The 17,873-nt window shown below is 40.9% G+C and overlaps 1 protein-coding gene across 4 annotated transcripts in view; it reads right to left on the bottom strand.

Annotated features, from left to right (window-relative positions):
* The window catches only part of LOC124221964 (dipeptidase 1), a 1,639,756-nt gene that overhangs the window by 645,953 nt on the left and 975,930 nt on the right, over positions 1 to 17,873 (bottom strand). For all 4 annotated transcript variants that reach the window (XM_046632456.2, XM_046632460.1, XM_046632457.2 and 1 more), the window contains exon 9: positions 17,035 to 17,211. In XM_046632456.2, the coding sequence (XP_046488412.1) occupies positions 17,035 to 17,211 (177 nt within the window). The remainder of the gene's footprint in view (positions 1 to 17,034; positions 17,212 to 17,873) is intronic.

The following is a 17,873-nucleotide window of genomic DNA, read 5'->3' as shown; positions in this document are numbered from 1 at the left end:
GGGGTTTTCGGGGTCGCTTATTACGAATCTACACTCAAAAGTTAGAAATTCCAGATGGCGGATCCAATATGGCAGACCAAATCGCAGAAAGTCGCTAGACGAAAGCGAAAGTTGGCACTCGAAAGTTTTCGGAGGCGCTAATTACGAATCCGCACTCAAAAGTTAGAAATTCAAGATGGCGGATGCAATATGGTGAACCGAAAATGTTAAAAAGTCGTTTGACGGGAACGAAAGTTGGTACTCAGGGGATTTTGCAGTCACTTATTACGAATATGCACTCGAAATTTGGAAATTCTTAAAGCAATATGAATAATCTGAATAATTACAGATATATGTTTGTTTCTCTTATCATTTTGAAAGATGCGTTCATTTACCCAATTTTTCTATTCGATATATATCATAATTATCGTTCGTAAGGAGTAAACTCCAGTCGTGCGTCGGAGCTGACACACACTTTTTTTTGTGTGGTAGCAGGGAATGATATTTTGAGTTGAATAGTAAAAATGGCAGACACAATGGCGGCAGACAACAATAAACACACGCGAAAATGTATCTAACTTACGTCATAGTATAAGGGTTGGAACAAAAATAAACTTTTACAGGAAGTCATTCAAATTCTATATACGAAAGGGCAGACAAATATCTTGACTCCATTACCGTGACAGACAACGAAAAAGACCGGTAAATCCGCGCAGATTCGGAAGCGGGCGTTATTTTCGATTACCAGAATTTTATTTTGTTATATTGTTATATAGCAGAGTGAGCGTATGTATTGTTAAGTATCATTCATAATTTTGATTGTTATCATTATTATTCATTATTTTTTTATTGCCATAATAAATTATTTTTTATTGTTATTCAGCAATATTAGCCCTCATACGTCGTGTTGTACACGGTGTAATTTTAATATCTGAGTCCGAAATTCATTTGCCACATGTATAGCGCTCAACGAGCGAGTAACGTCAATGAGGCGAGAACCGACATTTTTGTTAAAACCTTCAAGGTCGAGGACTCGAATGAACCATTCCATCAAAAGTTTAAAAATATTGAGGCCTCAAATTTGCCGCCGTGTACATCGGAACTGTTTCAGCAGTTACTGCGAGTACGTTAAATTTGCCACTTGTGGAGAAATGCTTATTTGAAGAACCCGACGCAATTACTTCCGCAAAAGAATGGCTAGAGAGAGATGCAGGGAAAGTACGCAATACTTTGGTTTGAGGGAGAATAATGACCACCCTTAGTCAATGACGTAATAATTCAAACCACGATTCAAGATGAAGACACGGATGTTGCTGGTATACATATTTATTTTATGAACTAGTCGTGCATACGGTCGCTGCCACACTTTCATTACCTTTTTTTAAACTTTACAGACGACGAGGATGTAGAAAATAATTTTTACGACGAGTATGTACAACGATGGCAACAGTTCAGATGAATTATTTGACGATTTTGAAGGCGTATAAAAACAAATTAGCCATTTTTACGTATATTTTGTATTTCTGCGTGAAAAATGTGATTATACTTTTACAATCAGTTATTTTTAAAAACAATAAAAAAATAATGAACAATGATAATAAGAATAATAATTACGAATAATACTTAAAAATACATATACTCACCCTGCTATATAACCAGTGTTGTAAGGTATCTAGGCACAAGTACCTTTTTTGTGCCTAGGTACAAATTTCAGTGCCTACGCCTGTACCTAGATCCTTTTCCAGATGAGTATCTTGTACCTGTACCTAGGTATTTTTCGGGAGTACCTCTACCTATTTTTTAGGTACAATTCAAGGTACTCCAATCCTGTGGAAATGTTCGTCCATTTTTGGAGCGCGAGCAATGACCGGGACTAATATCAGGTCTTACATGGGAATGACTTATCATTACATCGATTCCAAATTTCGAAGACAGTCATACATTTTGTCGTGTAGACGAATGAAATATTCCCACATTCATTTGGAAATTGCAAAAGTAGTAGCTCAGATTCACAAAGAATATATCAGCTCTAAGGTTGTTGGTACAGTGACTGATAATGCATCTAATTTCGGAAAAGCATTTCGCCTATTTGAAACAGTAAACGCATTAGGCGAATTTGAGGAAGCAGATGTCGAAATACCAATTTTCGATTTGAACTAATGTAATTTAGAGGAAGACGAGGGCGAAATTATATTACCCAGACATTATCGTTGCACTGCTCACAGCCTGAACTTACTAGCATCAACTGATTCTTCAGAAGCAATGACCAATGCTAATTATCAAAGATTGTGTACAGCAGTCTTCAATGAATTCGCTAATATATGGAATACCGTTCATCGTTCGACAAAAGAAGCTGACTTAGTCTACGATATTTGCAAAACACGTCTAACGGTGCCTTGTAAAACTAGGTGGAATAGCTACTTTGATACTGTAACGACTCTGTTGAAGGTGAAGGATAATTTTGACGCGATTTGTGAAAAACTCGAAAAGCCAGCTTTTGCTGAAGTACAGATAAATTTCTTGGAAGAATACGTTGAGGTACTAGCGCCTGTAGCTAATACGCTCGACTTCTTGCAAGGAGAGGAACATTCATGCCTGGATCATGTTTTGCCAGTTATCTTCCAAATGAAAACACAAGTAAACAAAGTAGCGCACTTACATCATTATAAACCTTTACAAAATGCAGTATTAGCAGGCATTGAAGCACGTTTCAACTCTATACTCGATTTGAACAACGTGAATAGCCGCGAGTATATCTCAGCCACGATGGTCACACCCAAATTCAAACCGAAGTGGCTCAATATCTCACGCAAAGAATCGTCGAAGGATTTATGTGAGAATTTGTCAATCGAGGAAGCTCTAAGAATTAGAAGGTCTGTACTTTTTGAGAAGTCTTCTTCAGAATCGGATAAGAATGACTTCTTTAAGTTTCTGAACGAAAAAGATACGAATCACAATGACAGTGAAGCCATAGCTACAGGCGCTACAGTTGGCTCTGAATCCAGCTCTCCTGTAAATCGTCAAAGTGTCAAAATACAATGTCTGACATATTTGTCTGACAAATCCAAAGAACTGGATAATAGTATAGCTACGAGAGTTCTACTTACAGATTCCTGTTACCGACACTTACCGACATTCTCCCCAGACTCAAACCCTTTACCGCGATGACGTCACAGTCTGCTGTACCGACTTGAGGTCAAAACCGTGCAACCTTACCGACAGTTGAATCGGTCGACGGTGAAAATCGCACTGCTTTACCAACAATTCTTATCGATCAACAGCCAAAATCGTGCTGTTATACCGACAATCTTACCGACCGGAGGTCAAAGTCTTTATATAGTGCTCGTCTGCAAACAATAGAGGGCGCAGTGGGGGCGAGAACTTTTTTACCGTCCCGCATTCTCTTCCCACGAAAGGACTGCTGATGTGTAACATTAACCACTCCCAATTTCTTTCCCACGGTAGGACTGCTGATGTGTAAGATCAACCACTCCCACGTTTTTTTCCCACGTTATCAACCACGTGACATTCCAAAATTAATAGTTCCGAGAATGGTTTTTTTATCCACTCGGATATCACTGACGTGTAACATCAACCACCTCACATTCCTTTCCTACGTTATCAACCACGCAACATTCCAAAATTAATGGTTCTGAGAATTGTATTTCACTTACTCGGATGCCGGTTTGATATCAACCACGTGACATATTTTTTGGCTTGTAACTGTCATGTGAACTCAACGATAAATTTTGAACGGGTTCAGTCAAGACCAGAGTGCAAGATCGACCGATAGCCGCGGTACATTCAGAGCCATGGATCATCGGCGTTGGGTTACTATCGCTCTGGAAATGCTAAAAGGTGCGCGCGCATACACAAACATACGTATTTGATATCAACCACGTGACGTTCCTTACCCGCCACCAAATTTCAAATTACGAAAAACGAAATTTGGTGATGAAATCGTTCTCGACTTGGAGGACTCTTTCGCGATTTTTCTACCAAACCGACTGACCAAGGCCCTCCTAGAAGATGAAGATTTGTTCCAGAAGGTGACGACAGCCAGTAAGGAGATACGGTTGCATCTACGCTATCTTGGCAGACCGTACGGTCAACTTAAATTCGTATACGTATAATCTGAGTATCACATTCAAATGTCCAGTGTCTTGTGGAAGTCTTGCGTTCGATGAACAAAAATAAAAAAAATTGAAATTATGAATATTTTTTCATTTATCGCCTAACCATCTTGTATACCTTCAATCCTACGTACGTTTTGTACCTTATAATTGTATCTAGAATTAAGTCTTAAAATCTAAGAAAATGCTAATTCGAACACCACCGAGTAACGATGGAGGGTTTTCAGCTGCGTTTGCGTCTTGTAACTGTGATGTGAACTCTACGATGAATTTTGGACGGGTTCAGTCAACACCAGAGTGCAAGGTAGACCGATAGCTGCGGTAGTATACATTTAGAGCCAAGGATCTGCGGTGTTGGGTTACTATCGCTCTAGGAATGCAAAACATAACTCGGTTTGAGTACGGCTCGGTCAAGGATGGAAAGCGTGGTTGAATCTTACATAAGCTTTGTATTGAAAAAAATTCTCTCTCAAGAGCTAAGGTGAAGGTGAAGGTGTGAAATTATTTCATGAATATTCTTTAAAAAACGGTTTTATTAAGTACAATTTTTAGGGTACAGTTGACAATTACTTCACAACGATAGTACAATAATTCTATTTAACAGTATCATAACCAGGATATTGTATTGGCCAGGAATGTGGGACCGTTCTTGTAGACGCTTCTGCGCAGTGACACAAATCGTACACCCTTGCCATCCGAACAGTATGATGATTTTGTAGCCAATTTTGAAGTATCAAAACGGTCTGTGCTGCACAAATTGCGTTGGGTATTGTATGAACGTCGCATCTTAGAGACACAGCTGAAGTTTTTTGCAAGGTTTGAAGCGACGGACAGTCAAAGTCCAGCATATCGATGATTCGAATTTTCGGGACAATTTTAAGCAACCAATCTCGTTTTTTTTCTCCTTTTACGTACACGGTTTCAGCTTCGCACAGCCTGTCTTGAATGGTCCACTCAACTTCCTCAAACGGTATGGTTCCACAGCTCCAAGGTAAACCGTGGAAATCGCGTTCTGACCAAGAATTTTGGCTCTTGTATTTGACGTCCGGACAATCCCATTCGTAAGGTGGCTTAAAGAAAAACATTGATGGAGATGCTTCCGAGTAGATTGAAATTGTAGCCAATTCTTTCAATGTGAAGGTATTGTTGGAACGTCTACGACAGCCTTGTATGTCAACGACAAGCTCCATCTTTGAACTGTGCGAGATGGTGGGAACGGGTCCTCTTACATACCAACTTTTTGACCCCACCACTGAGCGGGTTGTATTCGACAATACGATCGTGAATAATCTAGCAGTACGCCGATGTTTGAGCGAGAAAGTTGGCTTGAGCTTCAAATTCAAGACGGATGTCGACAGGTCCGTACTTCAAAAATTCGTTTTGTTTCGAACAGTCGATAACGAATAAGGGGACGTCTCGAAGGAATTCACTCTTTGTCAGCAACGGCTCGGGGTTCTTGTCGTAGTGAGTAGCTTGGAAGTTTGCGTACATCTCGTACAAGAGCGCGTACAGATTACGACTCATGTTGAGGTTCAGGTCCGGATAAGATTGAGAGTTTGGAAATAGCTTGACGTCCGTGATATTGCAATGATCGAAATGACTTGCGTTCTTGCCGGTCTCGTTTTTTCTACTTCTTTGGAAACTCAAAATGACGTACTGAGGTTTTTCAAGCTGAATGAAAGTTTTCACATTCCAAACATGTTTCGATGTTGTGGGAAGTAAGGAATATTCGTATAATTCCCAACTGCGGAAGCCCATCGAAATAGGCAGATCTCTCTGAATGAAATTCAGTAGGTCAACTTTTTTCTGATCCGCGAGTTTCAAATACGGTATTAGCCTTTTCACTGCATTGATCGTGATTTTGAATTCCTCAACTTGAGTCTGCATGATAGCGTTGACGTCAGTTTTTGATCTCTTCAAAATGAACTCATGTTTCGCGTTGACAACGATCTTGCGGTAGTCTTCAACAAAACCCAATATCCTGCTGAGCAGTATCAGTACGTCGAAAGTACCCTCGGCATCGGTTAATTTTTTCTTCTCTTCTACATCAAGTCATCCACCGTTCTCCATCAGCCAAGTCTGACCAGGGTGCAGGGAAGCGTAACCCTTTATGATTTTTGTCAACTCAACGTTCTTGCTTCTATCAATCTCAACTGCATTAATTGCATAGCGAATTTCTTCGAACAGATGACAGATCGCGTCGTTTACGAGCTGTGTAGTCACAGTAGCTGAACCATCAGGTTTGAGGAGTCGTCCATGGATATGTACCGAACTTTTGCTGGGTAATATGCATAAATGCTGATGCTGAATGATGATTCGAATTTCATTGCTGTTGTTGAAAGTTGACGAAGAGTAAGGTTTGTGAGCATGAATCTCGTAATGCGCAACGGATTCATCAAAGACGACTGGTGTTTGAATGTTTAAGATTTCTTCCTCCATGGTACGTAGCAGATGATGGAACAGCAAAATCGGATTTTTAGTTGTCGGAAATTCCTCTTCCAAAAGTGATCAGTTTCAGATCCAGAGCTATCAGGAACTCCACGTTTCGAGGTGTTAACCGTTCGAGAATCGATCGATTACTGACTAGATCGGGGCATGCCGACTGACTGATATACCTACCCTTTGACAGTCTGTCATTCACAATTCCCATCGTTTATTGCGATTTGATATGTAGTCTCACAGTAATAAATTCTCCACGCAAGTTAACCAGGTCTCCGTTCTGATCCACTAACCGGAGCTGAACGTGATCTATGGTTCTGACGGTGATCGTAAGGTAAATGACGTGCGACGGTACTTCCACGATCTTAGATACTGGTGGGACAGTCGGGAAAAACTCGTGAATAGTGTGTACTTTGTGTCCATTGACGTAGGCGCCCGTTGTAATGCTACACTCGACTCGCAACGCGTTGACCTAGAGTAAAGTAACAGGCACGTCTGATTCGTGAGTTTCATCAACCTCCAATACACGTGGTGTGAATCCCAAAAGTTATGCAATGGAATCGTCCGGCTCAAAGTTAATCGTGTGGTTGTATGTGATTTCGCTGCCTAATGTATGATTGTTGGGTTTGATGGCGAGCCTGATATCTGTATTTCTTAGCACGTTTTGAAGATACTTCTCCATGTCCTGGATCTCGTGGCTGCCGGAAGGTATGGTGATCACTCTATCAACGCCGTAAATTTGATTGTGACCAACATCAACGTTGGGAATCGAATTAAAGGTTAACAATCCTACCAAGCCAAGAGCATAACTTTTATCACGAGCAAGTTCGATCGGTGGCAAATATTGTGTTTCGAGAATCGAAGTGGTTCCCTAAATTGCTAACGTTAACGAATCATCCATGACTGCGAGTGGTAGACTGACTCTGATGAATCATGCACCATGTTTATATAGCTCACCACTTAGAAATTTCAGACACAAGTGTCCTTATTCAAATGTATCATAATCCTGTTACCTTTCATGGTTGTATTTGACGCTACCTACGCCGAGGTATTTTATGAGGTCTGAGGGTGGTTAAAGGTTGCCGAAACTGTCAAAGTAATCGATATTATTGTCGCGTTTCTTGTATGCAACCCAGTGTGTTCCCGGACCGTCTTTGTCGTCAAGGTTGATTATAGCTGACTCGTTTTTTCGTGGGCCGTTTTCGGGCATTTCGTTTCGCATGAAAACACCGCGGAAATGCGGAACCTTAGAGATTTTTGCATATTCCAACAAGTCTCAATCAGTCAACGCTCGACGTGGTAGCATCGCGTCTAGTTTTCTCAAAGATGGAGACCAAGACCTGTTTTGTACGGTTTCATATGAAGCCCTTTGCCCAACGCAATAGCTTCCATAGTTTTGTTGTGTCGTTTGCTCTCTCCCAGTTCTCGTCTAGCATCACTTGCATCGTTCCAAGCTTTTGCTATCCCTACCACACCACTGGCTAACGCGCCTATAGCACTAAGTCTAGCGAAAATGGAAATCAGAAACGGTAGAAAACCACCGACTTTTGAAGGTACTGGTAGGACGCGAGGTGTTCGCACTTTGCAGTTACCACCTGATTTTTTAACAGCGTTCTCAGCTCCCTTCAGCGCAGATTTGATAGCTACTTCTGCATCGTTGCTTCGAATCATAGAACGTTTTGCAGCTTTCACAATTTTTCTCAGGGTCGCATTTTTTGATTTTCGAATTCTCATTCCGAGTTTTGATTTTACTCTCACTATATAAGCTATCGCCCAAGCGGCTGCTTTTTCACCCAAATTTGCGTCCTTTGCGAGAACCCGTTTTCAAGCTTTCTCAGCCAACGCCTTATCAGCCTCTTGTCTAACTTCAAGATTTTCACGATTCTGCGAGTAAGCAATCTCGTCGTCCTTGCAAACTCCGTCGAGAAGATTGATTCCCGGATCACCCCGCGCGAGTCTCTTTGTTAACTTTGTAATAGCCACACAGTACTGATAACCAGGTACATGCAATTTGACTGGATGGCTGATGATGATGTTATTCACCAGACCCTTGTCAGGATGTTGCCGCCTGCTGCTTTGTTTACCTCTGTACGCGATCATGTTCGTGCGTTGACTGAAAAAAAGTGCTTTCAAACGGGATATTTATAGCAAATCTGATCAGTCATGTCCAAAATTCGGTTTGAGAAACAACCTACTGAGCTTCCCGTGATGAATTTTGACAAACTTTCGGAGCAAAATGTCAAAAGGCACAAACGGCACGGTCAATTACTCCCGAATAGTGTACGTGCAATATTCTATGGACGGTGGAATTGTGGTAAAACTAATGCGTTGCTCACACTCATAACCAATTTCAACGGACTCAGATTTGAAAATATCTACATCTACTTGAAATCTCCCAACCGACCTACATACCAATTGTTGCAGCAATTGCTGGACCATGTTGGGAATACGGAGTATGTTGCGTTTACCGAGCGTGAGCAAGTGATTACACCGAAAGAAGCACGGCCAAACTCAATAATCATGTTTGACGATGTAGCGTGCGAGAAGCAGGACAATATCAGAGCCTACTTTTGCATGGGTAGATATCACGACGTTGCCTGTTTCTATCTCTGTCAGACGTACGCGCGTATTCCCAAACATTTCGTGCGCAACAACGTAAACTTACTCGTGTTATTCAAACAAGACGATATGAACCTGAGACACGTATACAACGACCATGTAAGCACCGATATGACTTACACAGAGTTTGAGAGTGTGTGCTCTGCATGGTGAAACGGGGAGAAGTACGGGCTTCTGGTAATCGACAAAGACAGTGAGCTCAACGAAGGACGATACAGGAGGGAATTCGATTCTTTTGTTAGCCTGGAAAAGAAATGAAATCCAACGTTTTCAAGCGAGAGACGCAGTAGCGTTGCGGACTCAGTTGCGTTAACATGCAGAGCTCTGAAATTTTCGAGCAGAAATATGTCCTACATCAGATCACTCAAGCAAGTGCTGCGATCCGTCGAAAACACTGATTGCTCAATTTGGGCAAGGAATCTACGACTCAAGAATTGAGTGAGGTTTTCAAACCGGTAGTGACTTCGCTGCAAGAACTTGTGAATGTTACAAAAGATACTAAACCTGTAAAACAAGAGATGGAAGAAATTAAAGAAGAAATAAAGCAGGTGAGAAATGAAACGAAAAATGAAACGGTCTCGGAAACGGACGATTCCTTTGCTTCTGCAGTAGATGAAACAATCGTAGAAACACCGGTCGAGAAAATAGAGGATGATTAGCTTGCACTGATGAGAGATGCGACGACGAAAGGTAAATTGGACAACGTGTACGGTGTACGCAACCTCTCGAACGGGCTAATGATTGGTGATTCGTTGATATCTTTTGAGACCGACTACATTCGTATTGGCGATAAGCTCTACCCGAGAACGAAGGGTTTGCTGGAACTTTTGTTCAAAAAGAAGCCTAACGGTTGTTCTGTGAGCGCTGGAGATCGGGAAAATTTTAAAAGCAATCCTCGCAACTAACGCGCATAAAAAGTATTACTCATCCGATAGGGCTGTTCGAAACGATAACAGTTACAAATTCAAAAATGTCATTGCCGAATCAATGGATTATTCCTCATCACCTCGGCGCAAGGGTGAAGGTCTACTTTCGCAAGCTATGATCACTTGACAAGGTGTTAAAACGGAATAGGTTTTTTAGGACGATCCAAACGAGTTGGTGGAGCGTCTTCGTTTACTCCTGGCATCTCAGGCAGCGGAAAATCCGAGTCACAATAACGAAATAATCTCCATTATCGAAGAGCTACGCGAAGCAGGAATCATTTGTTAAGCAGCTTCCATCGTTTTTGCATTCATTACCGAGATAAGCGTCGATGTGTTTGGACGGCATCTAAATGAAAACACGGCCGCGAGCACTCGCGGTCCTCCGGGTGTCGGATTTTAAATAACAGCGGACGGGTATTACGATAAACGGAACAAGAGACTGTGCAATGTCGCAGATCCCGCAGAGCCGAACAATGCTGTAACTTCAAAAATCTTGAGACAAAAATTCAACGTGCTGCAAAAACAAATCGCCAACCTCGATCAAATGATCGAAGCTCTAGAGCTCACCACGGAGAAAGCCTTATATACCTTTTACACAGACTTTAAAACAGGCAGAGACCTGACAATTCGAAACGCTGATAACATTTCTCAATTGGACACCCGACTAAGAGCGTTGGAATATGAACAAGGAGAAGCAAGCACTGGTGACGGAACTGCATAAGCCTGCACGCCGGAATTACCCGCGTCGACGTGTAGACGTGCGCCGCATCGACGAGACCTGGCAGGCGGATCTTGTTGATATGACGTCATACGCTGGACAAAACAAAGGCTACAAGTACATGCTCTCAGTCATTGATATTTTGTCAAAGTATGCGTGGGCTGACCGATAAAGAGCAAGTCTGGAGATGATGTTACAAAGGCAATAAAATCTGTGCTTGTTTAAGGACGGGTGCCGAAAAATTTACACGTCGACAGAGGAACGGAATCTTACGACTCGAAATTTGAATCGCCTATGACACGTTACGGAATCAAACTTTACTTCATGTACAGTAATTGAAAGGCTTCGATCTGTGAACGTTTTAATCGCACGCTGAAAGGTGAAACGTGGAAACGGTTCAGCATGCAAGGAAGCTACAAGTGGCTCGATATCTCATCTGATTTGGTTTCGGCTTCCAACAACGCCAAACACCGAACCATACGAATGAAACCGTCGGATGTCACCGTCGCAAACGAGAGGCTGTTATTACGTCAGACGTACGGAGAGCTTTAAGCGATACCTACCATATTGGCAAAATTCAAATCCGGCGACAAAGTTTAAATCAGCTAATTCAAAAATGTTTTTAAGAAAGGTTACACTTCCAATTGGACGACTGGAATATTCACGATAAGTCGAGTGAAAAATACTCATCCTGTGACGTACAAGCTCAAAGACTACCGAGATCAACCCATCGCTGGTGGTTTCTATGGACAAGAGCTCCTCAAGGGTAAACATTCGGATATCTATCTGGTGGAGAAGGTGCTCAAGAAGCGTGGAAGAAAAATATACGTTAAATAGTTAGGTTTTGACATTACACACAACAGTTGGATAAACGAATCGGACATGTAACATTTGAATGGATGAATTTTTTTGTAAAAAACGTATGTGCCTCTTCATTCTATACCCGACACATAACAAGTATGCATCTTTATTTTTCAGACAAGCGACAGACATATGCATCGTTGTACAATTTTTCATATTTCGGAGCGTTCTTATTTACTATACTGCATAATAATATTTCGTACATCATGGTACAGTTATAAATTACAAAGCTAAGGTGCAGGCTTGTAGCCCCACGGAAGCGTGTTTGATGTGTTTTAAAACACGATTCGCTTGTCGTCATTCCAGCTCAGTACCACTTTCTGCTGTTCTACGGCGTATACCTCGTGCTTTCGACTTGATATCAGATGCTGATTTGTAGACAAATTTTTACGGTTCAAAACACATTCTTAATAATCGTTGAAAGTTATTTTTCTTAACGCTGATCCTTTGACACCTTTGGCACGTTTATTGTCTGTCTCGTCTCCCAAGACTCGGAATGCGTACAATTCAGCTCCTAATCCTACAAATTTCAGCATTATTTTTCAGTTATTCTCATCTTTCATCAAGCCGAGAACTTTTTTGTTCGCTAGAGGCATTGCATAAACGTTGTCAAGTGGATAATCAGACGTATCGAATTTATGCAAGTCCTCCTTTATAGCTTTGTATATGTCGGGGACGGTAAAATTGTAAATCAAACTGTCGGTATCCGTATACAATAATTTTGCTCGGTTGCCAAATTTCTGCTTAATATGATTATAATGAAAATCGTAGATATATGTTTCAGCCAGATCCATGATGGAGAAACCTGCATAAAATGGTTTATTTAACTTGACTTCCGTCTTACTCATTTCGACAATTATTATATCCTTGTCGAAAACGGTGCAGCTGTGAAAATTGGGTTTGGCCATAGTAGCTCTGGCACCGTATCTTTCATCCCATTCCGTAATCAGCCTGACATCTCTATACTTCCTAACATTTTTCATTGTTCTGCCAAAAACTGCGTTGTTCATCAGTTCGTACAAATTTTCCTCGAATTCGTTGTGAGAATTTTTGCGCAAATCGGTATTCAAATCTATGTATTTTTTGAGCCACGGGGTTCGTCTGAATTTGAGAACTCTGTGAATTTTGAGTAATTTTAAGCCTAATTGTAAGCATAGTTTCAAAACGCTATAAGGAACAGCGTGGTTTTTCTTCGAAAGTAGCGTAAGCGTCAATTTCGGTTGCTTACTATTCGAGATCGGAGATATATAGTGCTCTGGACACAGTGGTAAATCCTCATGAATTTCATGCAGTTCCTCAGGATATTCCTAATCCACCTCGAGTATGTAACCAAACTCGACATCGTTCGAGATGGTAAGAACGTCGCATTGTCCGAAGTCTGATACCCATCCGAAGAAACTGTATAGCAGAGCAAAGCTCATAGCAGCACCGTACAAATTATTAACGTCAAAGTACATGAGATAAGATTCTTCGACCCCAGGATCGAATTCCTCCCCCATGTACCTGTTGTTAGCCTTTGCGTATCTGCTCGAGCACTGTGACACACCACCACGAATACGTTTTTCGATGAACATAACCATATCTATGTCAGTGAGAAGCTCGAGCTCGATGTCGGTACACTTTAACATCGCATCAAACGACAGACAGGGCGCGGTGTGATAATGTAACGGGTCCAGGTTGTACGTTGTCCAACAGCTCCGTCGAAAGTTTTGGAAAACGTCGGCTATTAAAAACACGTCCGTCTGTAAATACAAGTCCGAATACTCTCCCAAAGTTTGAACGTTAAAAGTTTGCCAAACTTTACATGCATGTGCATAGTCGTCGTCTGATATATCCCGATCATTCAATTTTGAGTAAAATTGTTGTTTGGATGGTAGCCGTCTGTCCTTGAGCTCCTCCGAACTATCTATGTATTCGTATGAAAACACTCCTTTTCTGGTCAATAACTGAAATTTATCTGAGCTACGATAAAATTTTCGTGTGATTGATTTCTGATCATCACCGAGATACGTTGCTAATTTCTCAAGGCTACTGGGCATGAAACAGTACGAATCTACGAATCTAAATTTTATATCTGTCCCCTCGACATATTTTGTAAAAGGAATGTACTTTTCTTTGTTGACGGATAAAAGCTCAATTGTGCCCTCGAACGATGTAGCCAGTGCTTTGATCAGAAAATGTGAATCGTAACCCGGCAGATTGCGGAATATCACTGGGATAGTGTGCGAATTTTGGTAATTTAGATTGCAACCTCGATGAGCAGCACCACGGTACTTTTCCGTGAAATGGCAGTGATTACGATGTTTCACGTTTGGGAGTGTAAACGGTTTTTCACAAATGTGACACACTGTTGTTACATGAAATTCGTTGATTTGATTGAAATTGAGCGGTTCCATCGGTACAACAGTTTCGAAATAAACTTCCAACGAATGTGCCAATTCCGCTAACTTATTCACAAATCATTGAATGCAAGTCTCCACGATTAATCTCAAATTTTGAAATTGAATCGTCAAACGCACAGTGTAGATAATGAGCCATACTATACGGAAGATGATTCTGATAAATTGTTCTTGTACTCATCTTTTTGAGCGTAGGTTCCAGTAAACATTCGAGATCCGCGTAAATGCAGAATGGAACGGTTTCTTTGTGCTTGAAATTTTTAAATTTCAGTATTTTTTTCTCCTCTATAGGTAGAATAAGTTTGGTTTTGTTTAAATTCATGCAATCTACATTGTGCTTTGTCAAACACTTCTCAGAATGAAAGTGACTCAAACATCTATCGCACAACCAAGTACGACCATTACGTTCAGAAATTTGAGAACTCATTAATCGAGACAAATTTCGAATACAAGTAAAATGAAAGATTCTATTTTTTTCATAATTTTCTATATCAACATCATCATCGTCATCGTCAGTGATTTCAGTTTAAATCGCTGAAAGATGAATTAAAGGTTCATCAGACTTATTCTGACTCAGGTGAATCGGTACTATTTCACTTTTTTTCCGATCACCTTGGTCCATACCATAAACGTTAATTAAATGGCCGTTAAGCTCCTCAAATTTTGAAGTGGTGTTTTTGTCTAGAGACATAGGAAACCTCATACCATTATACCATAGCACTGAGCTGAAATGTGGGTACGAGCTGGTCGCATTGGGATTGTTGTTGTCGGCTGGGAACAGAGCTGCGGTGACCGACCAAAGAAAGCAGTAGGAGTCGTTGTTTCTGATGACTACCACAGCCTTTTTATCACTGATATGCTTAGGTAACGGGGTATATGTGAACACACCGCCTCGTAGTAGCACGTACTTGTTGATATTCACAGTCAAATTGATTATTCCAGTCAGCGACCAGCCTGAATCCTTTTCCTGGAAATCTTCCACCTTTTTCAACAAACGCTCCATCGCTTTTTCGATGAACCATTCGTTGATATCCGTTGTCTGGAGAATGATTTCATTTCTCGTATTCAAAAATTTGATCTCCTCCACCGTGCGATCATCTTTTCTGACTTCAAATTTACAAGCCAGGATAACGTTGGCTTTCAAGCTCATGTCTTTCTTCAGAGCGTTTTTTAGTCTCGTCGCAGCTAGTACCTTTGCGTATTCTAGGAATCTCTCCACATCTTTATGCTTCAAATTGACGATGGATCCAGTTCGAATTCTTCCCTCGAAAGCTGATTCCAAATCTTCCCAGTGAACTCGATCGCTTCTTCTTACTTCCCGCGTACCTCCACACGTTTTCTGAAGACGTTTGAGATTTTCCGCGAGCGCTTTCAAGAGTCCGATCGTTATGATAATTCTCATCTTTTCTCCAATCGATGAAGCCTTTCGCAAAATTTTGTTCAGAAGCCGAATATTTTGACTTTCGAATTTTATCCATTTCTGAATCTCTGCTGTTGATGATGATTTGTCCAAGACTTTGTACGCCGATTCCATAATATCGATCAATCTCAGACCCTTCTTGGATTCCATTTTGAGCTTTTTCCTCACGTACACTTGACAAGTTGAGACCTAATGATCATTTGCAGTGATGAGCGTCCTTTTTATAGGGCAGCTGTACGTATGTTTGTGTATGCGCGCGCACCTTTTAACATTTCCAGAGCGATAGTAACCCAACGCTGATGATCCATGGCTCTAAATGTACCGCGGCTATCGGTCGATCTTGCACTCTGGTCTTGACTGAACCCGTTCAAAATTTATCGTTGAGTTTACATGACAGTTACAAGCCAAAAAATATCTCACGTGGTTGATATCAAACCGGCATCCGAGTAAGTGAAATACAATTCTCAGAACCATCAATTTTGGAATGTTGCGTGGTTGATAACGTGGGAAAGGAATGTGAGGTGGTGGATGTTACACGTCAGCGATATCCGAGTGGATAAAAAAACCATTCTCGGAACTATTAATTTTGGAATGTCGCGTGGTTGATAACGTGGGAAAAAAATGTAGGGGTGGTTGATGTTACACATCAGCAGTCCTACCGTGGGAAAAGAATGCGGGACGGTAGAAAAGTTCTCGCCCCCGCTGCACCCTCTATCGTTGGCAGACGAGCACTACATAAAGACTTTGACCTCCGGTCGGTAAGATTGTCGGTATAACAGCATGATTTTGACTTTTGACCGATAAGAATTGTTGGTAAAGCAGTGCGATTTTCACCGTCGACAGATTCAACTGTCCGTAAGGTTGCACGGTTTTGACCTCAAGTCGGTACAGCAGATTGTGACGTCATCGCGGTAAAGGGTTTGAGTCTGGGGAGAATGCCGGTAAGTGTCGGTAACAGGAATCTGTTAGTAGAACTCTCATAGATATACTACTCTGGATAGTTCAGAGCGGTACCCAATTACAAAACAAATATTCCTAAAATATAACAGTCTGCTTCCGAGTTCCGCCCCAGTAGAGCGTGCATCCAGCGCTGGAGGACAAAGCCTGATGCCGCGAAGAAACAAGTTGACCGACGACAATTTCGAATGTCTGCTGTTCTTGAAATATAATAACCTAGTAGTGTAAAATATGTAACGTTCAAAATTTCACAAATTTAATAAACGATGAGCTCAATATGAAGTAATGTGTTCGTCTGGTCTATAATTTTGTCCATATTTTTCAGATTGCTTTTATAGTTCCCATAAAAAAAGTACCCAAGTACCTGGATACAGGTACATCTTGAAAACCTGTACCTGTACCTAGGTACTAAAAATCAAGTACTTTTTACAACACTGGTTATACATCATCATACATTTTACAGATCTTTCGACTCTTTCTTCCGAAGATCCTATATTCTGGTGACGGAAATTTTTGAATAAAGTCGAATTCCGTTTACTGGTAGAGTATTATAAAACATCAATATTGTGCCTTCAAAACTCACCAAACTCCGAAGGACGTCGTCAGGCACATTTCTGGTTGAGTTGCATAGGGCCCTTGCTGCGCTGTGAGAAAATATCACTGGAGCTCTGGTCGTTTGTAATGCAGCTTTCATGGTTTTCGTCGAGACATGAGACAAATCAACCAGCATCCCTAGTCTGTTCAGTTCTTTCACAACAGCCTGTAATACGTCATAACCAAGTTTTATGCAGTGCTGATAGATATAGGGTTATTTGCATAAATTGAATCAATATAAATTTATTGAATGTAATTTCAATTGATTTCATTTCTTAAAATTTGAATTTTTGAATGAATAGCTATTTTGTCAAGTTATTTGTTATTCAAATGATTGATTTGCAACGTTACAACCGTGGACGCGGCTGACCATATTAGGCTACCGATTTACATGTGCTAAGGGTAAGCTGAAAAATTGTGTGGGATCTCCATATAATAAAAAAATATTTGTTTATTTTTTATAAACTTTTATCATGCCGTATGATACATTGATCGAACTGTATTGCTCAAAATAACAGCGCTGGTCGTACGCGCGCTCAACCTTCTTCTCTCACACATAGAACAAATACATAAAACTTATTGTAACATTCGCCGTGTTTCTATACTTTCTAATTCTTCCTTCTTATTTATTCATTTGGCTCTTTCATCCCTAATTCTTGGCACAAAAATTTGAAACGTTACTTTGATACTGCTTCAGTGAATATATCTGCCTGTTGGTGTTCGGTTGGCACATATTCCAAAACAATTTCACCAACTTCAAAGTTTTCTGTGATGTAACGGTATCAGTTATCGATATGCTCGGTTCTTTTGCGAAATGCAGGGTTCCGA

This window comes from Neodiprion pinetum, chromosome 6 (assembly GCF_021155775.2).
Source record: "Neodiprion pinetum isolate iyNeoPine1 chromosome 6, iyNeoPine1.2, whole genome shotgun sequence".
Classification (NCBI taxonomy): domain Eukaryota; kingdom Metazoa; phylum Arthropoda; class Insecta; order Hymenoptera; family Diprionidae; genus Neodiprion; species Neodiprion pinetum.
Note: the sequence above shows the minus strand (reverse complement) of the source record. Positions and strands in the feature narration are given on the sequence as shown.